This window comes from Citrus sinensis, chromosome 2, assembly GCF_022201045.2.
Source record: "Citrus sinensis cultivar Valencia sweet orange chromosome 2, DVS_A1.0, whole genome shotgun sequence".
NCBI classification, from domain to species: Eukaryota; Viridiplantae; Streptophyta; class Magnoliopsida; order Sapindales; family Rutaceae; genus Citrus; species Citrus sinensis.
Window position 1 is genome coordinate 27,447,838 of NC_068557.1, and position 24,421 is coordinate 27,472,258.

At 35.2% G+C, this 24,421-nt stretch overlaps 3 protein-coding genes and 1 long non-coding RNA gene across 8 annotated transcripts; 1 reads left to right on the forward strand and 3 right to left on the reverse strand.

Annotated features, from left to right (window-relative positions):
• Positions 1–1,282: 1,282 nt before the first annotated feature.
• On the reverse strand, positions 1,283–2,777 carry LOC102607302 (CASP-like protein 1B2). The gene is made up of 3 exons (XM_006468327.4): positions 2,312–2,777; positions 1,886–2,009; positions 1,283–1,697 (listed from the first exon to the last, which is right to left on the reverse strand). The coding sequence occupies exons 1-3, from the start codon at positions 2,542–2,544 to the stop codon at positions 1,452–1,454; spliced, it is 603 nt and encodes a 200-aa protein (XP_006468390.2). The 5' UTR covers positions 2,545–2,777; the 3' UTR covers positions 1,283–1,451.
• Positions 2,778–3,357: 580 nt separating this feature from the next.
• LOC102607006 (uncharacterized) lies at positions 3,358–13,025 on the reverse strand. The gene is made up of 18 exons (XM_052434993.1): positions 12,784–13,025; positions 12,590–12,634; positions 12,277–12,311; positions 12,135–12,185; positions 11,406–11,510; positions 11,238–11,309; positions 10,781–10,852; positions 10,057–10,137; positions 9,923–9,958; positions 9,705–9,784; positions 8,977–9,029; positions 7,528–7,737; positions 6,877–6,990; positions 5,516–5,626; positions 4,721–4,833; positions 4,137–4,217; positions 3,977–4,030; positions 3,358–3,888 (listed from the first exon to the last, which is right to left on the reverse strand). Exons 1-18 carry the CDS (start codon positions 12,878–12,880, stop codon positions 3,847–3,849), a joined length of 1,452 nt encoding a protein of 483 aa, XP_052290953.1. The 5' UTR covers positions 12,881–13,025; the 3' UTR covers positions 3,358–3,846.
• Positions 13,026–14,240: 1,215 nt separating this feature from the next.
• On the reverse strand, positions 14,241–17,868 carry LOC102630807 (uncharacterized). 4 transcript variants are annotated; one of them, XR_369522.4, is made up of 3 exons: positions 16,856–17,868; positions 14,705–14,789; positions 14,241–14,577 (listed from the first exon to the last, which is right to left on the reverse strand). XR_369522.4 is itself a non-coding variant. In XM_015527123.3 (2 exons), exon 1 carries the CDS (start codon positions 17,716–17,718, stop codon positions 16,858–16,860), a length of 861 nt encoding a protein of 286 aa, XP_015382609.1. In that variant the 5' UTR covers positions 17,719–17,868; the 3' UTR covers positions 14,241–14,580; positions 16,856–16,857. The 4 variants fall into 4 exon arrangements, 2 of the variants coding, with proteins under 2 accessions (XP_015382609.1, XP_006468385.1); XR_001507150.3 differs by having other exon boundaries at positions 14,241–14,580; XM_015527123.3 differs by lacking the exon at positions 14,705–14,789 and having other exon boundaries at positions 14,241–14,580.
• A 180-nt stretch (positions 17,869–18,048) lies between these two features.
• On the forward strand, positions 18,049–20,939 carry LOC112497258 (uncharacterized). Of its 2 annotated transcripts, XR_008052406.1 has the most exons (3): positions 18,086–18,760; positions 18,860–20,140; positions 20,553–20,939. It is a non-coding gene; the product is annotated as an uncharacterized LOC112497258 (long non-coding RNA). The 2 variants fall into 2 exon arrangements; XR_003063943.2 differs by having other exon boundaries at positions 18,049–20,140.
• The last annotated feature ends 3,482 nt before the right edge of the window (positions 20,940–24,421 follow it).

The window sequence follows — 24,421 nt, forward strand, 5'->3', positions numbered from 1 at the left end:
AAGAGTTAAGGGATAGAGATAGGGTCAACAAGAACCCGCCGAAACGCACATAGAATTTAACAGAAACCAACTAACTAAATTAAAAAAGGACACGTGTATCAGATTCTGGGTTCTGCCGCTGTTGTGTTTCAAGTACAGAACAGAAGTAACAAAACTGAGGCGGTTTGCATCCGGCCTTTACATTTCTTCGCTTATTTACGGTCTATGCCACCATTGATGATTCTACTAATGAATTGTTTTTTAATTTATTACTATTACAAATTTGCTGATATTTAAAATTAATAAAAAAAAATCCGGGCATCTTCAATCAGCTTCATGTGATAGGGTTAAATATTTACAATAAATCTCACCAAACTCCAATCTCTTTCTTCAATTTAGAAATAAAAGTGAATTATTGTTTAATTTTTATATCTCAATTTTATAAATATGATGTTATTATTTAATTAATAAATTTATAATAGCCCCCAAACAGGAAGAGATGAATTTCGAAAGATTTCACTGATATTTTTACCTGTAATCATTAGCAACCGCTGGTCACAAGCCACTTTCAATTAAAGGTTTTGGGTTTAAATAAAACATAATAACACACATTTCAATGCAAACAAACTATTTCTTTTTAATTCTTATAGAATAAGTATTTGGGATTTTTAGGAGACTATTTTAATTAAATATGAAAAATATAAGTAAAGAAATGTACTTGCGAGAGTAAGGATAAAATTCTAGATTGTAATGTATCAGTATCGAATTGAATTTTAATTTAAAATATATCAAGTGTATTCTATATCTAGTTTAAAAAAGTAGGAAAATAATTAATTATTAAAAAAAAAGTCAACAGGACAGGAAGCGGTCCACACAGTCTCACGAACATAATATGAAGTTATTATTAACGGAAAGTAACCGACTAGAGAGATATAGAAAACAACCAGGCACCGTACAAACGAAACTCATATGATCTCGTTCTATGATTGTCCTAGAATTTCCAGGTTATTACAGTCTTTGCCATCATTCAGAATCAATCCGGGCTTGCTGTGGAGTGCAAGACAACGCGTGAGAAGACACGTGATGTCACGTCTTAAAATAGCTTCCCTTCTTTTCTAAGGTAGCTGGATCCCAGTTTCATATTGAGGGAGATCTTTTTAATTTTCATACTCTCATACGTGTATGCGTATCATCTTCCTTAATTTTGTTCGTCAATTTTTATACCATTCGTTAAACACGTCAGCGATATTCCTAAATAAGGAATTGAGAATAAAAATCATAAAACGAAAAATAGAGAAGAAGAAAAAGAAAATGGACTATTTTGCACATAAAAAATCATCCAACCACGCTAAGTATTCCCTTTGGGGGCAATTACGCAACACTCTCAACACATGTTATTAGAAAGCAAGAGGAAAAAGGGGAAACTCAAAAGAAGCATGAATTGAATATTGATCACAAGAAGTGGAGACACACTAGGGTTCCCCTAAAAGGGGTGTGTTGGATTTAGACTTGGCAAGTTTGACAATGGAGATGATAGAAATGACGATCATGAGGGCCAGCCCAATGAAGGAAGCGATGATGGCTCCACCACCGTGGTCGCAAAAGGTTTTAAATCTGTCACAAATCTTGTTCCATCTTGCATGAGAGTTGCCGTACTTCCCCAGCTCTGCCATATAAACCGCTCCGTTTACACCAGCTGATACCAGGACTGTGTTCAGCTGCAAGCTCACACCAAACAATTCTTATTTGTTACGTTATCATAGAACGAGCAGTACTATTCTTCTCAATTGATAAGGCGTAGATGATACGGTGTAGGTAAAATTTATAACATTACAAGTGTGATAAGTAAGGAATTATTTTTAGAATTCAAAATCAAATAGCCTTGGAAATTTGAATATCAATATACCAGGTCGAAAATGGCAATCATGGCGAGGCGAAGTCCTTTATAATCAAGCTTCTTTCCAAACAAATTCACTGCTATCATCACCACGTTATGAAAGCTGACCAGTCCATTAGCTATCACAAAGAACCTGCATCATAATTGAACACTTGAATTAGATTCCCAAATTTATGTACTTTTACGAGTGTCTATTGGGAGATGCCAAGATTGGTAAAATTTGTCAAAATAAAGCCTCTCCAACATGATGCTTGTAACATTAAAAACTCATTATGCTTAAAATTAATTTTAATTTAACATCGTACAAGTGTGATGTTTTTATGTTACCAAAAGTCGTCGTTTTGGTGATTATTATCGAGATTCTTGTACCGATAACACAGTGTGATGAACTGATGGTCATGACAAGGGGATTGAGATGAAATGAGGAAAACTTACACGAATGCAGGGGTGTGTTGAAACTTGGCACTGAAAGTAGCCTTAATAGGAGTAGTACCAACAGTAGCAACCACAAAGGTTTTGGTTTCTTTGTTGAGTCCCATCACAATTGTGGCTGAAGCAGTGGCAGCAAGTGCAAGCAGCCTCAAAACCAACACGACCCAACCTTTAGGCTTTGTTACAGGCACCATTTTGAGCCCTGGCTCTGGCTTTGCGTTATTTTCTGGAGCCATAAATGATTGAAAGTAAGGGAGAAACAAAGGGAAGGTGGTGGTAAATGAAGGAAATTCTATGATTCTTTGAAGATCAATGAAATGGATAATTATATATAGAGTTTAAGAGGTAATTAGATGACCAAAAACCAATGGTAGAGTCTAATAAGAAAAGTGAGATACAAGTAGTTTTCTTTGGGTGGTCTAACCAACCACTAATTTTCCTATCTGAGTGTTTGGTGGTTGGGAAAACTTAAAACCCTTTCTTGTGAGAAGATGAATAATTTGATATTCTAGTTGGTTGTGTAGTCAATACTTCTTTTTGTAGAATTCAGTCACATGCCTTCTTTAATGGTACTTTCATCTTCTTTAACTGCTTCTGCAACCATGGCATAGACTATTTAAGCACTATCAAGTAATAGGTGATCGAGAAAGGACGTGAAATGAGCTGTGTAACACACAAAACATTCAACAAGGGGCTTACAAAATTATACGCTTGAGGACTGTTATTTCTGTTTTTCTTGGCTGCAGCTCTCGTAGATGACCACCTTTTACAAAACACATTCATTAATTCTATAATCAGTATAAAAACCCTCTTATTAATTTGTATAATTCATGTTTAATTATTGATCATGGTGGTTGCTTGAGCACAAAACAACAAAGACAGCAGAAATCTGTTGAATTTGAAAGAATATATCCGTTAATTTCATACAATCCATCCTTCTTAAATGAACAAGTTATCCAAGAATTGTTTATTTTTATTCATAATAAATTTTTTGTTTCGAGAGAAAGCGAGAGAGGAAAACCTGAACTAAACTTACAGAGATCACAATATTCACAAGAACAATTTATTTTTTGTACAATCACATTAAACATGCCCCATCCAACAGCAATAGATGGGAACAAAAAGAGCTAAGAACAGACAATGCCACAGACAGTAAGTACAATTATACAATGTATTAAGTAAAATATATATAGTAGAAGGTTGATTAATTTGTATTCTGGAAAGATACATGTTTCTTAAACAGCACCTTCAGTCTTATATATGCGACAAACAATAAGAACAGTTCTGCTAATCACACAACAAAGGAACAATGCCCGGTCGACTTCTTGTCTCCTCAAAATGTACAGCAGCACACTTTTGAAATCTCTTCAATACCTCAAACCAAAAATAGTTCTCTTTTTCTAAATGAATGTCAACCATAGCCATCTCTAACATAATATACACAAACAATTTTCATGTCCCGTCTTTCCGGATTGTATAATAAGGATTAAGACTGCATCCTACCGAATTAAACAGTGAGATCTTGTAACCCCACTTGGCTATTTTTTCTCTGTGGAGACACCGACAACAACATTGCTCACCTACAATGTTCAATTCAAAGTTTCATTAGTACAATTATATTGTTGAGAAGAAATGTAAGGATACAAGTAAATTAAGTTAAACTCTTACCAATTTTCCACTTTCATCAACAGACATGGGATTTTCGACAACAACAGTTTGTGTCTGAGAAAAGAGCATTAGAAGGAATCCATTAAGAGAATGTCAAAAGATTCAAATCAACATCATACGAGTACCAAAAGTTTCTCATAAGCAAAATTCAGTAACTTACCATTGAAGTAGAAGGTAAAGTACCAGGGATAGCTGTCCCATTGGGTCTGTTCGCTGGAAGTGGAACCCTCGCATTTGCCATCTGCAAATAAGAGAGAGTGAGAAGAAGCAGGAGAGAGAAAACAGAACTCACAAAGGTTTCAGAAACATATACAAGCAGAAAGTACTATGATAGTCTTTTGTTGATAGAAAACCAGCACTTGCGACAAACTGAGTGAATACAAGAGCAAAGTAATGCAACGATAATAGATTAAAAGAGGTGATCCTAGCACTTTTTGCAGGAACAAACAAACACACCAAGTAAGAAGAAAAATATATGTTCCATTAGTACATGATCTAACAAAGTGAACTACAGAAACACTCAGCCGTGATCCAATCAAGTAACAGCATAATATGTCCTAATCAACCACCACTAAACTCCTGAGCTTCTTTCTCTACAAAATACAAACAGGCACAAGTCTAGAAATAGAAACTCCCTGTAAGATCACAGGGGTTAAAAAAACTCCAGAGAGCCAAATTGAAGTGTATTCAATTACTAAATTATGATTTACCTAAGCAATATTAAACATGTTGAATTATACTTACATTAACATTAGTAACATACTGACAGACAGCACATTTAACTGATGGAGCTCCATGTGGGTACATAAGCGTTGTCCGGCAATGGCCACAGATGATGTGAGCAAACTGGTTGGGTGCTGTTTCACAAACAGGAAAGAAAAAGCAAGTCAGTAAGATGAAGGACCCCAAGAATTTTTTAAAAAGAAAATCGAGACAGATTGAGCTGAATAAGGGAGAAGTAGGAATATTCACAAGCGCGTGAAGCAATCTGTGATAAAAAGGTAGAGAACCGCTGATAAGAAACCAAAGATAAACACATAAACTGCATCCATTTCCTAAAGTTCGCAGAACAGAATCCACAGCACAAATTTTAGAAAAACCTTTAATAGAAACCAATACTAATATCTTTATCACAAATTCATGGTAGGAAGTGTGATCATTTAGAGAATTAACTGACAGCAGCAAATAGCTTCCATGTTCTCTTATGTTGAATTTATCAAGATCCTTATACAGTCGCTACTTATGTCCTACAGAGGTAGCAGACACGAACTTCAAAAAAAAAAAAAAAATCTCTATTTTGAACTCCTTTAAGAGTCACTAAAAAAGGAAGAAATCTATTATGCCATTAGCAATACTCATTCAAAAAATCTCCACTTCTAAAAATGTTCTTGGTGGAGAAAATATTTAGGCATGAGATTAAACCTATTAAAGCAGATAATTAACGGATTAAATGCATCTTGCAAATCCTAAAGAGATTTCACATTTTCTTGAGAGACTGAATGAAGTTCACATCTCATGGTAAAAGCTTATTTCATATACCTGGTGCAAGATTCACTGTGTGACAACAAGAGCATCTCACACTTGTTGCCCCACGTGTATACATGAGCAATGTCCTGCAACCTCCACAAATTAGCTGAGCCATTTCCATTCCTGCAGAGGCATTGTACAGACTTTGGTGATACACTCTCTATCATTAAATTTAATTATATGACTGTTTATTAAAGTTCTCTTAGTGAGTGTCCCTCGTGTACACTTTAATAACTAGTTTACAGCTAATTTCCTTTTAAAAACAACAAGGAAGAGCTCAAAACAATAGGAAAAAGGGAAGCAAAGAATAAAAAATAAGAAAATTGTGCCAAGATAGAAAGTTCAAAAGTACAGAGGGCGAGAGAGTTAAAAAGTAATGAAAGGGAGGGAGGGAGAGAAAAAAAGTACAGAGAGAGAGAGAGGGAGGGAAGAGCGATGAAAGAAAAAGTTAAAAGCTGTTTAATTACGTGATCTATCAAGTTAGAAAATGGTGAAAATTTGATTACTTTCACAGATTTAGGACACTTTATTCTACAGGAAGTGCAATTTACTATGACTTACTGACAGACCCCCACCAAGACTCTTGGCTTTGCCACCATAAGTGAGAGTTGCCCATAGATGTCCTATAGAAGCAAATACTAGAAAAATCAATGCAGAATTAAACAAAAGATTGTCCACATAAGGTGAACACCGATAACTTGCCATCTTTTTCTTCATCTTCAACAAAACCTAAGTTCTCCATCCAAGGTTGTGAAAAGGTAACACTTCATATCAATATTCTGCCTATTCGATAACTAATTGAAGTTAAGATCTAAATCACATGCTATGTGCAAGTGACAGTGAGACCAAAAGAAGTTCTGTACGATAATAGAGAGAGGATTAAGTTCAGAGATTTTAGCCAAAACTAAGAATGTGCTGTGTGAATCAGGAATAAAATATTCTTTCAAGACTCAGAGACTGGATGAAGAAATAGTCCCTGCATCGACTAATTAAAAGGGATGTCAAACTAGCACTATTGGCTAAAACATAAGATGAATTCCTCCACCTTATTGTGAGTGATCTTTTGAGATATCTAGCCTAGGCAGCTAATCACTAACTAAATACTGCAGGAAAGACCAAAAAGAATGGCATTGCTGCCAGAACAAATATCTCTCACCAAAACCAGCTAAAACACAGCCCATCAGAGTAGAGAATAGAGAGTGAAAACCACAACTCTCTAAACAAACATAATAACCAAAAAAAAATAAAAATTCAAATCCAATTTTTCAACCCATCAAGCATTCGAGTATTTAAGCATGCAGAAGGGAAATTAAGAAAACTTAACAATGTGCAAAGCATTCGTGCACAAGGACAGACCGAGCAACAAAACATACCTGGAATAGGGACAGATGTAATTGTATTACATAATGCACAACAAACATTCGTAGCTCCTCTAGGATAAAGAAGAACGCTCCTGCAGCCACTGCACACAAGCTGACTCTGCATACCTGAAATTCGTCAAAAAAATATTAAATGAGACTTCTTTGCCAACAAAGCAAATCCAAAATCACCAAACAAGTTTCATACCCAACACCCAATTCATGTTACTTTTATCTTAATTAGCCTACATATGACCCACATAGTGATAAATCAAAATCTTGTTCACTTGTTCAATCCAAAATCTTAAAAAAGAAAAACATAATGATAATAACTAGAAATTAAAAATAAAAATAAAAAATTGTAACAAGCTACAATTCTTACCTTTCAACTGCTCTCTTATAATAAAAATTCAAAAACAAATCAAGAAAAATCCCTAGAAGAGAGATGGATTGTTGAAAGGATCTATCAATTTAAACTATAAAAGGCCGAATGCAATTGAAAGACTCACCTGATGGCTTTTAAAGGAACCGAATTTAAAACGCGTTCACGCGCAATCAATCAATCAATTTTAAACCTAAAAATTCAACGAAAAAATAAATTCATCAAAACGAATCGTGTTAAACTAAACCCATATCTAAGGGGAAATTAAAAAAACAAAAAATTACCTTGAAGAGAAAGGAGAATTGAATCGTTGGAAAAATCGAAGTCGATCGACAGTTGCGTGATTGTGTGGTTAATATAAATAAATAAAAAAAGGAAAATAAAAAAGGAGAGTTTTATTTGTTTGGTTTGGTTTGGTTTCTTGATCTCGTTGTGAATGAGATGGAATCCTCTTAACGGCATCAACAATAAAACAGAAACCCCCACCTCATTTTTTTAACCTTATTTTTTTATTACTTTTCCCATTTTTTGTATTAATATTTCCATAAAAGAAATCATATTATAATAATGTTTCTTAGGTTATTTTAATTAAAATTTCTAAATTATTTGGATTAATAAAGGTAAAGTTTTGTAAACGTATATATTAACATTCATATCATCAATTTAAGTTAAATTTGAAGTTGTAACATCTATAACTATTTCAACAAAAATAAATAGGTGGTACTGTAATTTTTGTTTTCTTGCTTTTGTTCTAAATATGATTCGCTAACTAATAATATGAACAAACAATCAATCAATTTTAGTAATATATTATAAATAGACTAAAATAGTGACCATTAACCATGTTAATTGACGAGAGTTTGAGTTTCCTGAATGAGATTATTTTTTATTTAAATACCGATTAAAATTCTCTCCTAACCATTTTTTTCTTCCTTTTCAAAACATAGTTAAAAAACTACTGTAATTGTAAATAAAATAAAATTAATTGGCTTGATTGTCATATTAAAACTTAAGACTTAATCTGGACCACTTATTTTTATTAGGAGAGGCGATCCTTGCCTTTTAAATAAATACACAACGAATTCAAGTTATGCCGTCATATAAATTTGATGTAAAAACTTTTGGTGTCACAAAATTCATAGTGTAATATTCAAACATAGACCAAACAAATTTGTCCCGAACATTAAAAAATATGATATTGCAACGATGCAACTTCTGTCCATCCCATCACCGTAAAAAATTGATAGACGAATGAATTGGTCAAAAATTTCGTCAACAAGATTTGTAATTGCAATCCTCTAGTTGTTCTAGATGACGTTGATTTGTATTTCTGCATCAATGGCCTAAAACTCCGTGTTACGCGTTGGTCAAGGGAAAATAAAATAGGTTTAATGATAATTAATTAACTGGACAATATTACCCACTCGATCAATGGCCATTGTAGGCCTCCTTGTATGTTATTATTACGCCACTTTGTGCAACATTGTCCACAAGATTATAAATATATGTCACAACAAAGGATATACAAATCAAGAAACAAGAGCGAAATAGGTAACTATAGCAAGTTATTGTGAAAGTACATTGTTTCATCACGAACATAGACATAACAATCCAGCAGCAATACAATTCCAAGCTCGCACGCATCAAATCCACTTATACTACACACATAAAATGTACACTAGAAAGCACAGACTTCGAAGAGAACTGACTGCCATGCATTTCAGATCAGATGCGTCGAAGGGAGGCAAATCTCTTTTCAAGATCCTCAACATCAGCAGATTCAGAACTGGATAGTGGTTAATAACAGTTGTTAGAGATTTCAAGCTCGCGTATAATCCAAGAAAAGAAAAGTTAAATGGTATACAAGTTTTTCCAATGTTCAGCTGACTCTTTACCACCACCACCGTTTGCAGAAATAAACAAAAGCCTGATATAATCATTGACCGGTCTTTGACTCTTTTTTTTTGGGGGGGGGGGGGGGGGGGGGGGTGTTGTAAAATTCATGAGTAATGCACAACATCACAATATTTCACTTCAATTTAAACTAAGAGTCCGAACCTAATTGAGACAGTCTAATGGTACAACATTTCAACTAAAACAAAATGACTTCAGTTTTCACTGCCAGAAATCATCATTCTTAATCTTTTTTTTTTTTTTTGTATAAGAACATTCTCAATCATTCATCTCATAAACATAACAAATCCAAAAGGGAGTTTGGATTTCTTTAAAATTCATGAGTAATGCACAACATCACAATATTTCACTTCAATTTAAACTAAGAGTCCGAACCTAATTGAGACAGTCTAATGGTACAACATTTCAACTAAAACAAAATGACTTCAGTTTTCACTGCCAGAAATCATCATTCTTAATCTTTTTTTTTTTTTTTGTATAAGAACATTCTCAATCATTCATCTCATAAACATAACAAATCCAAAAGGGAGTTTACTGTAGAACATACCTAGTATTGGTCTTAGGAGCATTTGCAACAGCGTTAGGAGCATTCCTTGATGCAATCCGACCTTTTGGAGCTGAAGATAACTGTTCAATGCAGAGCAAGTTCATAAAATTGTTCGGCACATCATTGAAAATTCCGAAACAAAATCAAGAAAAACATCGTTAGAATGTGCATGTATCAATATTCATGACGAACAATCAATCAATCTAAAAGAAACCCACCTGAGATGCAATATCCACACCAATCTCATCAAGCACCTACAGATTAATAGTGCAAAATCAGAGACCAATCTAACAGATGATACCTAAATGTGAGAAAACTGCAAAGAGAGTGAAAAAACAATGCCAATTTCTACCTGGTTAGTAAGTTCCTCTGTTTCCTCTTCAGCCTCGTCTTTGTCTAAAGTTTCATCAATAGACTCTGACATCATCTCAATCTGCAAAGAAAACAATAAGGAATTTATAAAATGCAAAAGTGCAGGTGAGAAAAGAAACCGACTCTAGGAGAAGAATACTTCCACAATTTCTACACAATCAAGGTTGGCAATGGGGAAGGTCAGAAGAATCCATTCAAGATGATGCAAAAATTATATGCTATTGTGAAGAGCGCTACACTCAGCAGCTGAGTCACCTTAATGCCACAATATTGATTTGGAATACACAAAGGCTTTTTACATAGAGTTTTAAATCTAAAGAAGGAAGTGAACAAGTCATGGTGGCACTATATAGTTTTGGGTTACAAATGCAATCTGTCAGGAAAGGTTGGCGAATGGGAAAGTAGCAACCAATCCCCAGTGACACTGTTTAGAATTAATCCAAACCCTGTCAATGGATGCATACACATAATTTTAAGTTAAAAATACAATCTGTCAGGAATTGTTGGAGTATGGGAAAGTAGCAGCCCATCCCATAACATTGCTGTTCAGAATCCATCCAAACCCAGCCAACAATGAGGTTATGAGCTGAACAACAAAGTTTAATCCCAGACAACTCCCCAGAAATTACCCAACTGCTAAACAAGAACTGCAGGTAGACTTATATAACCACATGGAGAAAATTTGGAAAACATAAAAATATTACCGTCATATCCATTTGTGCCGACTGCTTCTGGAATTCTTTAATCAATTTAGCTTGTTTTGCAGGTTTCATTTGCTGGAAAAAAGGAAGATAGATGACATAGTGATATTATTACTTTAGCCAACAACAATTAATTACCAATACTTCAGCCTTTAGAAACAAGCAATGAAGATAGATGAAGGATAAAGAAATATTGCAATATTAGGACACAATTTCAAATTGCAATGACTTCCAGTTTGCAAATACCTATGAAAAAGAATCACGGACAAAAATACACACACACATATATCACTCAACTCATCTTTAAAATTCTTTTTTTTTTTTCCTTCATTTTTCTGACACAAACCACAAGGAAATATTTATTTTGATGTACTGTAGATAATCCAGTCCATGATTTAAATGATTGGTGGAACACCAAATGGCAAATGCCATTAGCTAATCCCAATGGAGAAATGCATACCTGGTTCATTGCCACCATTGCCTTGGTTGCGCCTCTCATTCCAGTAGAAATTGAAGTACTAGCATATAGAGCCTATGAATGAAATAATGAATGCACCAATGATTAAATAAACATAAGAAAAAGATTTATTTTACATCTTATTTACAGCATTTTGCTTGCAGAAACCACCTGTGTATGAGTTGCTACGCCTCTGATTTGAGCACGACTCCCCTGTAAATTAGTTATTTGTTGGCGTAGCCGAACAAGTTGACGGGCTAATATTCTAGTGGCAGCCTAAGTAGTTAATAACAAGTCAGAAGTAAATTAACTGAGAGCTATATATTAGACATGATGCGACTGAGTTAAAAAAAAAAAAAATAGCTAAGAGCTCTGGAACCACAGCCAAATATTTGGCTCATGAATGGGCCCAGCCAGCCAATTATTGACACAGACTTCAGTCCCATAACAAACAAATACTGTGCCTATTCCTTAAAATGGAAACGTTTCCAGATTTTGTGGAGCTTAAGCTGCTTAATTAAACACCAAACATGAAATTCACATATGCCTGGTATTGAGGCTACACATCATCTGGACATTAATGGCATCATTATGCTTTAGGAAGAGAATTAATTAAACAAATAGGTCAATAAAGAATCAGCTTCAAAATAAAAATCAGAAATGCCTGATTTTTGGCATCCGGACATTCATGGCATCATGAAGCTCTAGGAAGAAAAAAATATTCAAAGTTCAGACCAAAATGTATCACATAAAACACCAAGATGCAAACTTTAAAAATTCCAACAGGTAGGTCAACAAGAAATCAACTCATCCTCTACCAAATGTTTCCATCAGATTCCAGACTGTATATTTACACAGTAATAACATTCAATAAACTGGTGCACCACAAAATAAACTTACCTCATTGCCAGTTTTGGCAGTTTTCTTGATCTCTGCAACCAATTTCTTCTCCTGAAAAATTCAGCAGACCAAAGCTTTTAATATATATATATATATATATACAAGTTCGACAAAACTGAAACTGTGGGAGGCAGTAACATACCTCCAACTGAAGAGCTGCAATCTCACGTTCAACACCTACAAAATGAAATATTAATTAGGTTACTACCACAGCCACAGCATAAAGACTGCAGCATGATGGGAAAACTGATTTCGATAAACTGATATCCATCTCAGGAAATCTAATCATTTAGTTAGTGATTCAGGAGCACAATGGTCACAGAGGCGCCTTAGCAAAATAAAACAAAGTTAAATGTCTTCAATTCGAAGCAATGCATTCCAACAATTATCACTTAATATTGAATGAGAAAGGTATTTTAAACTACAGGAGTGAAAAAACAAACATACAAACGTACCTCTTGTAGCAGTAGCCATGTCCCTCTTGCTCTCCCTCAAAGCCTCTGTACCAATACATCATAATTAATCACTCATCACCATTTATTCACAGATCAACAACGCATACCCTTAGCAGAAGTAAAAGAAAATGAAAACAATGGGGGGAAATGAGACAAAAAAGAAATGACGACGTTGTGAGAGAGAAAGTAAGCACCCTTGGGTGTGGTTTTTTTCCTGAAAATGTTCATGGTTTTCTTCAAGATTTTCATGGTTCTTTCTCTGGCCTCCGATGCGAGCTCCTTTCGCGTCATCCACTCTCTCCTGCACTGTGAACTGTGAAGTGGAGGCCGCCGCTGCAGAATTAAGCGACAGTGGTTTTTGTTTCGACTACCAAACAAGGAAAGAGAAAGAGAAAGAGAATTCTTCGGGGAGCGTGCTTCTTCACTCCGGACGCAGTTTCGACGTTTATGCAACGTTACTCGTCCAACTAGCCGTTATAGACTTGTTCATTTACTTATTCACCCCTTTCTTTTTCTTTTTCTTTTTCGATTTGCTAAATCGATGTGCGATACATATCATCTGATAGTTATTTTAAAATTATTAATTATCTTAACGGAACATAATAAATGAAAGATGGATGTGATAGAAATTAGATCATTAACTATAATTTACATCATCAACCATCACAGTTCTGATCCCACATTCCCACCATGATCACATTGTCCTTAAGGTGTTAACAATCGGGGTCTGATTACGGTGCAACTGTAATACCGTGTCACAGTTACATCCAACCGTTGGATTTACGTAAATAAGTGGAGTCTATTGAGATCCAACGACTTAATACAACTATGACACATTACCACAGTTGCACCACAGTTTCCCCCTCTATTCGAACCGAACACCGCAAAATACCTCAGAAAAAAGAGTCCTGCTTTAGTGTCTTGCAACTCTCTTGAATTTGCTGTTCAGAGATCGAACTCCATCCCCATTATTAAAATAATAAAATTTTATTGTACAGAGTTTAAATTCTAATTCTTATTGATAAGAAAATTAAGCTACCATGCTATTAAAAAAAGAGCAGGTTTTGGAATTTGGTGAAATAACAATTATATGAACCATCAAAGGAAATTAACCAAAAAAAAATGCAATTTTTCATTATTAAATAAAAACGACTGCCAAATTCATTCTTGGAGTAAAATGGTTCAATAGATAAATTATACAAACAAAATGCAAGCAGTTTTGACACTAACTTAGAAAAACTAAAACAGTTTGTATTAGAATTAGGACAATAGCAGTTCGAATTACGAAGCTTGGTTTTATTCTGACAATATCTATTAAAAAAGGTTACCGGGACCCCGGGGAAAAAAGGAGAAATATAATACTAACTCCATTTGAATAAAGAGTTGGTGTTCACAATAGTCAAAAAAATTGTTCGAATACCACAATCATTGAACCATATAAGTTCAAAAATTGTTAATTTAGCCAAAAATAATAATAATAATAATAATAATAATTCAACAAAAAATTAAACAAAACAAACTGATTTTACATGAAAAACATACATCAACAGTTAAAAAAGGAAAAAGTAAAAGAAAAATTATTTAGTACCAATAAATAAGCAATATGAGATGAATGTTGAAAAGTTTTAAAGTCCTTGTATTATGCAACAAATTAAAAAAGAGAAGAGAGCCAAAGCCATAGATTAAGCAACAAATCAAACCATTTGTGTCAGGAAGAGAGAACCTACATACACTGAATGATAATAGGTTTCATATTCACTTAAACAACCTAAACTGCCAGAATATTTTGTCTACTGCAATTCTTTCTTTTTCAGACAATAAACTACCAGGATAACATATTGTACTACCAATAACATCGTCAAAATCCTCAACCAAGCGGGGTGCAAAAGGTCTGTATTAGTCCAAACCACAAGCAAACCCAAAGCCAGCTTAAGTGGGATTAGGAACATTCTGATTTAAGAACCTTCACAGCAAGACTTTCACCATTCCTGCTACAACCAAGAAAATGCAAGTCATTTTCTAATCAAGAAATAGTTCATATACAAGGAAAAATAGGTAACAAAACTGAGAAAAGCATTGCAGTAACTTAGTAGAACAACAATGCAAGACACGTACATGCATGTAACCCCAAAAGTTGAAGAACATGGCAACTCCGCTAATGATATTGTCCAAGCTCCCATAAAGTATTTGCGGAGTATGACTGTATGAGATTCAGATAATCAACAAGACAACTTGGAACCATGCCCATATTTAGAACTTCTACTGTTAAAATAAAAACTAAAAATAACAAATGGAAACTGAAAAACATGGAGAGCTCATTATCAAATTAAGTTGGCGAATGTGGTAGATAACTAACAAAAGGAACAAACGTAGCAGGCCATCCCAGTATTTTGGACAGTTATTTGGCAGCTTTTCAATGTGTTTGGACATAAATGGTGACAGATTGATTTACGGTTATCAAAGACAGGGCTTTGTATGATTTAACATTGATGCTGTATAAACAAGGTCTCTAGTGTTAAAACTACTCACAAAAGTATAAAAAATGTAATGTAGCTATAAGGCATTACACCCAAAATTCCTTGGGCATTATACCCAACGAAACAGGGCAAAACACTTAGTGTTTGATCATGCGCCACAACCTCAAGTGTCAAATTACTAGAAATCTCTCATTATATGGCTATGAATGGAATAAAATATGGTTATGAAGGGAATAACAAGAATATGTGCCAATTCGTACTTGTGTTGTATTGTGCAAAAGAAGTGACTGAAGCATTAATCATCTTCTATTCTACGTCATGGCCTCTGATTTGTGGAGTAAATTAATTGAGGGGGCTAATTTTCCATGGAGTACAATTAAGAAAACTGAGTTTGTCCTTTGATATTCTCTACCAGCATAGTAAAAAAGAGAAGGCCTTATGGCAAAATTTTGGCTTCTATTGCTGATTTGCAACCTTAGAAGTATTGACTGCATTTTTAGACTTTAAGGCACAATTGAGACACCTCAATCAAACACCTCAGAAAACCTAAAGAATATCTTTGGACCCTTGCTGGGACATTGCCAAAGAGATACAGAATTTTACAGCCATTAATTAGAAGAGACGCTAATTAGGGCCTCATGAATGCTTTCGAAATATCTTTCTTCCGGATTCTAAACAAATCAGGGATGACATCAGAGGAAAACATAGAGCCAGACATGACAAAACTACTATGTGACCAACATCTAAAGTGTATTTAAGTAAGAAGATCAGAGTCTTTAAATTACAGACAGTTGTGAATATCTAGCCTTTGTGAGAAGGTAAGTACTAGTACATATTGGTGTGAAAGCATCTCAAAACCTAGAAATTTTGCCTACAATAGAAGATATTTCCTAGTGTATATTATTTAGACTTTCAACCATATTGCTACGCCATACAGTTTGCAGAGGTCAAGCGAAATGCAGAATAAACGTACCACATTACTATTGTATACTTCAGTGAGAAGACGGAGAAGACATAATACAAAAGCAACTGCAAAAACACTAGCACCCAAAATACATGGGTAGGAATATCAAAGTACAGCAGAAGCTAGAACTTGAAAGAAAGAAAGGAGAATTAATGTACTTGTACTTCAGTAAAGTTAGGTTTCATAGCAGAACTATCTATATATGGAAAAGTTATGAAGCACCATTCAAGTCAGGCTATCATATGTCATCTCCCCATCTCATTTTCTCAAGTATTTGTCAAGGATTACATGCTTAGAATAGATCTATCTTGTATGACTTTTTTGTCAAGTTATGACTTTTTTTTTTTTTTTGGACTAGGAAAAGGGGACAAGACATGATACAACAGAGACAAAAGTAAAACAAAACACACCCACAGCATCATTGATCAGAAATACACAGAATAACTACCATGGAAGAAAAGGTATAGATCCAGTGAAAATTAAACATCCATAGAGAATTTAAAATTAATATATGAAAAAGAAGGACCTGCAAATGCAAGTCACGAACATCTAAATTTCTCAAAGCTGATCCCTAAACAAAGCATGTTAATTTTTTATGATGATAGCAAATATTTTAAAAAGAAAACATATTTGAACAAGAAGATAATAATTGGACACACAAAGATAATAGCCCATATCATCGCAACAAGGTAGCAATGTACAGCCACATCAACTTGCCAATATCACATATAAGCTTTCCAATAATTAATCAAAAACGTGCAAAGAAAGTACAATAATCCAAACAGTAAATCCTGAGTAATTGCGATTATGAAATAGAAACAATACCCTCACTGTTGTTGCTGATTCTGCTGCTGCTGCTGAGCATTTGGTGGAGGAGGTGGCATACCCGGACGAAAGACAGGAGCACCAGGTGGAGGAGGCATCCCAGGACGAGGAGGAGGTGCGTTGGGCATCCCTGGCCTTGGCGGGCCAGATGGAGGTCCTCTCATCATCGGCCCAGGCGGCGGCGGGACCATAGGTCTCTGCCCAAACTGCTGAGGCGGCATAGGAAACTGCTGAGGTGGCCTCACACCAAAACCCTGTGGCGGCCCCTGCGGTGGTGGACCCCGCGCCATTGGCGGACCCTGACCTGGGTAAACAGGAGGCGGCATCTGACCCGGCGGTCGAATCACAGGGGGTCCACCTGAAGTAGCTGGGTAAGTCATTGGTGGAGCGGAGAGTTGTGGTATTGGCGGCCGCGAGATCTGTGGCTGCATCATGCCGGGAGCGGGCCCACCAACACCGCGAACGGGGCCAGCGAGGCCAGGCTGAGCTTGAACAAGGGGAGCAGCGGGGACACCACGACCAGCAGCGCGACCAATGCCAGGGCCAGCAACGGCAGATGCGGACACGGCCTTGGCACGTGACTCTTCGGGAGGAGGAGGGCCTTCGACGGTCATGGAAATTACCTCTTCGCCCCTGAGAAGGACAAGGCCAAGAGTGCGGCGGTCCTCGCGCTCCTCGTTAGTGTTGTTCTTCTTTCCCTTGGCGGGAGGAAGCTTACGAAACTCTTCGCAGTCGCCGAGGACGAGGTTCATGTGGCGGTCGAAAGCCATGAATTTGCCGACAAGTTGCCGGCCGTCTTGGATCGTGACGCGCATCCGGTAATTTATGAATTGAAGCATCTTCGAACTCTTTGACATCGACATTGTGTTGACTTTAGGGTTTGCCCACTCTGCTGCTGCGATTTTGGTTTTCTCTTTGGTCTTCTTCGCTTCAAATCGAAGACCCAAGTGTAAGAGAAAGAAGTGAGAGAGGTTTTTACTTTCTAGGGTTTTGGGAAACTGGAGCGGGCCGGTCGAATAGATTTATTAAATTTGGAGCCTTGGGTCCAGAACCCGGTTTGTCCGTGAAAGCGGCTCAACTATTTTCTTTCGGGAAAAAATAAAAAAGACAGGGTTTATTTCATTTACATCCCTTGATGTTTGTCTAATTACGATTGGTATTTAAAATTGATTTAATTTTATTTTCAAAGCCGGACACTAGGCCCCAATTAAGTACGCGCACAAGGTTACTTTTAGAGCTACTCGCTAAACCCTCGTCGTCGTATTATCAGGCCAAAAAAAAAAAAAACTCTTTTAAAACTTCTGAACACACCATTAAGAGAGATCAAATAGGATCCGGCTCCAATGGCAATTAGCATAATAATCAAAGCTAATCAGTTGTTACTGTCAAAGAACAAACAAAAAACTTTTGATGGCAAATTCATTGCATGAAATCCGCTAATTCTGGATTCTTTGTCGGCGGCGAAGTGAAAAGCTTCATCAACTGTTCAACTTCAACTGCCAAAAAACGTATTGTTTGGGACCCTTTTAAATGGGAGGCACAACCACAATATTGAAAGCACTGAAATTGATTAGAGTCCAGGCCACAGTGATCGTGATGCTTTGCTTGTTTATAGCGGTGGCTATGTGCCGTCCTGAATCGGCATTGGCTATTTCGATTGCTAAGATGGGTTCGATGGCGAAATCATCATCCAAGTGAGTTAACCTCTTCATTGAGTTAGCAAAGCTGGCCTTTCGGACCGTGCAGAAGCGTCTCTAGTGATGAAGAAATGTGAAGAAAAAGAAGTTTTTGTCACTAAAGTTGATCCATGTGATTTTCTAGTTTTGGTTGCTATCTTCGGTTTCATTTTTATTTGCAAATGCGTTTTATGCATTCTGGCAACAAAAAAGTGTTGTCAAGCTCCAGGTACAAGTTTTCTTGAATTATTATTTTTTTTTTTGTCAAGAATTTTCAACCCCGATTATTAGCCAAAACACCAGTTACTGTCGTTGAATTTTTCATTAGGTGTTGTTGGTGACGCATGGACAACGTCTTCAAAAGGAACTTGCTTGTACAGCAAGAACTACTAACATAGATGATTGGAAGCGTATATTGATGAGTAAAGCCTCTCAATTCTTGTTAGACTTAACATTGTTAACTTCATAATTGATAGTTGAAACCATCTAGTTGGCTTTGTTCTCTATTGAAAAATAAACTCTAAAATGTAGCAAATATTTAACCAGAAGCAGCGATGGAAATTCCTAAATTTTATCCCAAATTGTCTTAGGGTGTGTTTGGGATTGAGGTTGGGCAGCTGTAGCTTAAAAGCTACAACACTAAAGTGTTTGGTAAACACTAGCGACTGTAGCTTTTAAGCAATGTTGATATGATTTTTCACTTGTATAATACAAAATTTATTATATCTTTAATAATTTTATCAAAATTATTATTTAAAATTTATATTTACTATATATTATTAACTTTTATTTCATAATTACAGTTTTTTTTCACAGCAGCTGTAGCTTAAAAAATACAGCACCTCAATCCCAAACGCACCCTTAGTTAGGAAATTTTCTCCAATCTTCTGATAAATAAATTATGGTTTTGTTGGAAAAGTTGTATCTGTGGCTTGTGTCTTGTGAGGGACTCTTGGAAGCTCCTAAACAACTTCATGTTCAATATTTGACTTGTGCTTCCTCTTCGTTTCTAGCTTCATACTGTAAAAACAAAAAGTGATCAAGAGTCAATAACTCAATTTGTTTCTTTGGAAGCTTGGAAGTAAATAAATATATTAGGCTAATATTGAAGGATTCAGTTTCGTGTATTTATTATGGTTATAGGTACAACAGATTCCTTGTTGCAGCATAAGAAATTTTGGCTCTCTGGTCATTTGTCAAGTTGAATACATTCTCTTTGACATTTGCTTGTTACTTGAATTGACAATTGCAAATTGCAAGCCAGAGCTGAATAGACATTAGATTAGAGAGGCGTCCACTTAAACCAAACTCTAATTTTGTTTATCTAGATCAAGATTCTAGCAGCATTTTATTTTCTAATCTCTGATTCAGTGTATTATATTTATTTGTGAGGCGGTTCATTGTTTTATTACAATCCATTCGGAGCATTTCTGCAATCTTGTAGTTGAAAGTGGAAGACAACATTGAAGATACAGAGAAATACTTCAAGATACTTGTGGAGAAGAAGAATATGAGTTTGAGTGTAGAATCAGTTGCTAATTTACGCATGGAAAATGGAAGAATCACTAGTTACCGAAAAGTAAATCCACACATAGTCACGTACATGGTGGTAAGGTTAAGTCTTTGTTAGTAGATTATGTGTTTACTATGAGTACTATTGATCAAAATGTTGATTAATCATCACTACCATATTGCTAAATAGCTTTGTTTTGTTCTTTTAGAATGAAACTCAACGTCAGGAAATTCAATGCGACTTTATCTCCATTTGCAATTTCTTTGTTTCTAGGTGACTATCTTGGTGGTAGTTGGTAATGGGATATTTTTTAAGCCTAATATGCCCGTCATTGTTGATCCATAAGATGTAGAGTGCTTCATGAAGCAGCTTTCACCCCTCACTGAACATGGCAAAATACATGAAATTATTCTTATAATTAAGTTTCCTCATCTTGTGATTTTGCGGGTTCTCATTCTAATGTGTGGATTCTACACCTAATCTGTCTCTTTTTCGTTTTCCTCTACAGGGAATAAATGTATTTTGGATCCCTCGGGAAGAAAATGACACCCCGTCATGTCATCATCAATGTGTGAAGAAGTATCCTCATTTATATCCTTTAAAACACTCCAACTCAAATGGGAGTTAGAGCTCTGTAATTCTTTGATGCAAAATACTCCCTCTTTTGTTCTTTCGTGGTTTAATTAGAAAATAACATTGAGTTTGATTAGAAAATAACATTGGTAGGATCTTGGTGTTCATTTAAATTATTGTAATTGATTTTGTTAAGAATGTCATTTGGCCACGTGGCCAAAGCCACTCTCTCACAATTATAAGGGCAATGGTTCGAACCCCACAAAAGTATTGAGGAAGTTTAATTTCTTTATCAAATATCATTAAATGTCAGTGGAGTAGACATCTTTTGTGAAGGGTTTATATAATTGCTCAAAGCTCACTACTCGGGATTTTAATTTCATGAAAAAAAGGCCAAAACCGATGTGTTATAACATTGGCTTTGAGGCCCGAGGGCAGAAGTTGGCTTTTTCTCCAAAAGCAACTCGATTTTTCTCCCATGGAACATTCCTTGGGAACTGATATTTTTTGAGAATTTATTTCAAAAATAGGCCGAAAAAATTAGTTTTTCTTTAAATTTTGGAAAAAATTTCACCAAAACTACTCTGGGGCTCTAAAATGACTCTTATTTTTTTCCTATGGCATCCTGTTGCCTATGGGAAGGTACGTGCAGAAAAATAAGTCAAAATTTTAAAGCACCCCCAGGAAGGCCCATGAAAAAAGGCCAAACTGATATGCTATAACCTTTGCCTTTAAGGCCCGAGGGGAGAAATTGGGTTTTTCTCCAAAAGCAACCCGGTTTTTCTCCTTTGGGACATTCCTTGGGCCGGTGGGAGTACTCCCAAACAATACTCCAACGCCCTTGAGAGGCTCTGATAGTTTCTTGAGAATTTATTTAAAAAATAAGGTGAAAAAATAATTTTTCTTATATTATTTTGGGGTTCCAAAAGGACTCTCATCTTCCTTCGAAACTCACTAAGCTCACTAAATATGAGTGGAGTCGACATCTTTTGTGAGGGTTTAATTCATTCCTTGGAGCTTAATTTTTTCCCCAAATCTCACTACCCAGGAGTTTAATTCCTTCATTTAAAGCTCATTAAACTCACCAAATTTCATAAGTAGACATCTAATGCACTCAAGTTAAGCTCATTAAATGTCATGGATAGACGTCTTTTGTGAGAGTTTAATTCATTTCTCAAAGCTCACTACTCGAGGGTTTAATTCCTTCCTCAAAACTCACTAAATATCATAAGTAGACATTTAATCCACTCAAGTTTATTGCAAAGCTCCCTAAATGTCATACCATAGAACAATTTTATTAAAATCATGATGTTGGTAGATGCTTAAAAATTATTATCATGATGTTGGCAAATGCATAAAAATTATTTAATTATTAACGAAATTAAATTAGAAAGGAAACTTATGTATTAGTGAATAACAATTGAAATCAATGCACTATTGATATTCCATTATTTATATTTTCCAAATCAAATCAAATCAATTATCTACTTTCTATATTCTATGCATGTCTATGAAATGAACTCATCGCTCTCTAGCCAGTTGTTACTATGTGTCATTGTTCTCATATTTCATCTCATGTTGCTGTTTGGTCTTCTTATTTGACCTCAATTTCTCAATAATCATCTCCCATCTATCCCATATTTTGAACAAGTACTCATATGAGTTATAAATCTTGCCCCTTGCCACCACCTTAGCGGGCACTATAAACCAGCTTGCACAAATTATGGGTATTTATTGGTCCAAAATGCTGCTTTCAATAGCTCCCCTCATTGAATCATAACCAATGGAATCACTAATGATAAAGCTATAAGCCCTAATAAGAACTTCTTCAACTTCATTAGAACTTTTGTTTCCACTTTCACCGTCTCTTCATTTTCACCACCATTAACTGTTAGATTTATTTATCACATTTTGTAAACTGACATAAATCATTCTAATTGTTTTCTATATTTCATCAAATTAATACGTGACTGATGTCAAATATAAGGAGAAATATTGACAAACTCATTTATTAAGTGATCAAATATTGTGTTAATGAGTCTGATTTTGACATACCCTATACAATAGTATATTATGGACAAGCATAATCCTTAATTGTGTAATTTTAGCTCATAATTGGACGGGCAATTTTGTACTAACACATGAGGGGTCCATGCGCTCAGCCACAGTACTTAAGTGACTTCAGCCTATTAGAAGTTTACTGTTCACGAATTTGTGGCATGAGTGCAGTGCACTTTTCTCCCTTCCTCTCCCGTGTGTATGTGTGCAGTGAATTTTGAAAGAAGCCTTAATCTTGAGTTGAAGTGAAGGAACCAAGAATTCAGAAGCTAGATCAAGGCTATAGCAACTCAGTAGAAGCTCCATAACAAACTTCCAAGTTCAAATTCATAGATGATCAAGGTAAATCTCGAAAATTTACCTAAAGTATGTGTTTACTTGGAAATGCAAGATTAAGGGTATAAAGCTCGTATTTATTTCAACATTAACCTCACTATTCTTCGACAATTGTTGTTCAAATTCCTCCACAATCATGCTCGCAACCACATTGTTGGTGTTCTGATGAGTTGTCGATAGGCTTCTCCACAATTGGCTTAGATGCAAATTGCCATGAGATTACTAATTGAAGGCTGAGATTGATTAAACTCGCGTCGATTGCAGTGGTTGCAACGTTAGTGAGGTTAAAATAAAGAATATTGATTTATTGTTACTATTTCAGCAAATTACCAAAATTTGGAAAAGGCTAAATTGAACTTGATCTTTCAGCCAGTTCCTTAAATGTAATGGTGCTTTTGGTCTTTCATTTTTAAGAACATGTATCATGCTCCTGTCTCTTGTGTGCGGTTTGTTAAATGCCTAAATTCAAAGACATGGCAACAAATTTTGAAGCAAAGCCGACTTAGCTAAACAACATCGTTCGTGGAAACACAACAATCCATTTAGATTTTGATGGAATCGAATAAAATTGATCGACTCATTGACACTAATTTACTCACTTGCCATTATGTCCCACACCTCTCTTTTTTCTTTAGTCCCTATCAACTCTTTTTAGATCAAAATTCTGATTTAAAGTTGAAAAAAAAAATCTACACGTTGAATTTTAACTAAATTTTCTATTTCTTTTTATTTCCATGTAGATTTACCAATCAGTTGATCTCAATTCAACATACTTATGAAATCTCATATCATATTTCTTGAATTCATTTTTGGTTTTTGTTGAGTAAAATTTGAATTAATATCATTTAGTTGTTGCCTGCAGATTTTAGAGTTTAATGGGAATATAAACTATGCCTAAATTAAGCGTGCATGTGTAAATTCTACCATCAATGAAAATTGATGTTAAAACTTTAGTTCTCCTCCTATTAATACGAGAAAAATCTAGCTGAGTAGCTGTAATTTCTTTTACATTTGTTTAGGGTGCGTTTGGGATTAAGGTTGAACAACTGTAACTTTTAAGCTACAGTACTAAAGTGCTTGGTAAATACTAACTGCTGTAACTTAGAAGTTATGTTGATATGATTTTTTATTTGTATAATATAAAATCTATTATATCTTTAATAATTTTATCAAAATTATTATTTAAAATTTATATTTACTATATATTACTAACTTTTTATTTTATAATTATAATTATAATTTTTTTTCTATAATAACTGTAGTTTAAAAATTATATCACTTCAATCCCAAACACATCCTTAATGGGTAGAATTCACGACGTCGTTTACCCAAAAAAATGGCTCGATCTTTTGTTGGATTCATGGCGGGACCCAATTCAGAAAAGTCCGGCCCATTGGCCATTGGCTCGAA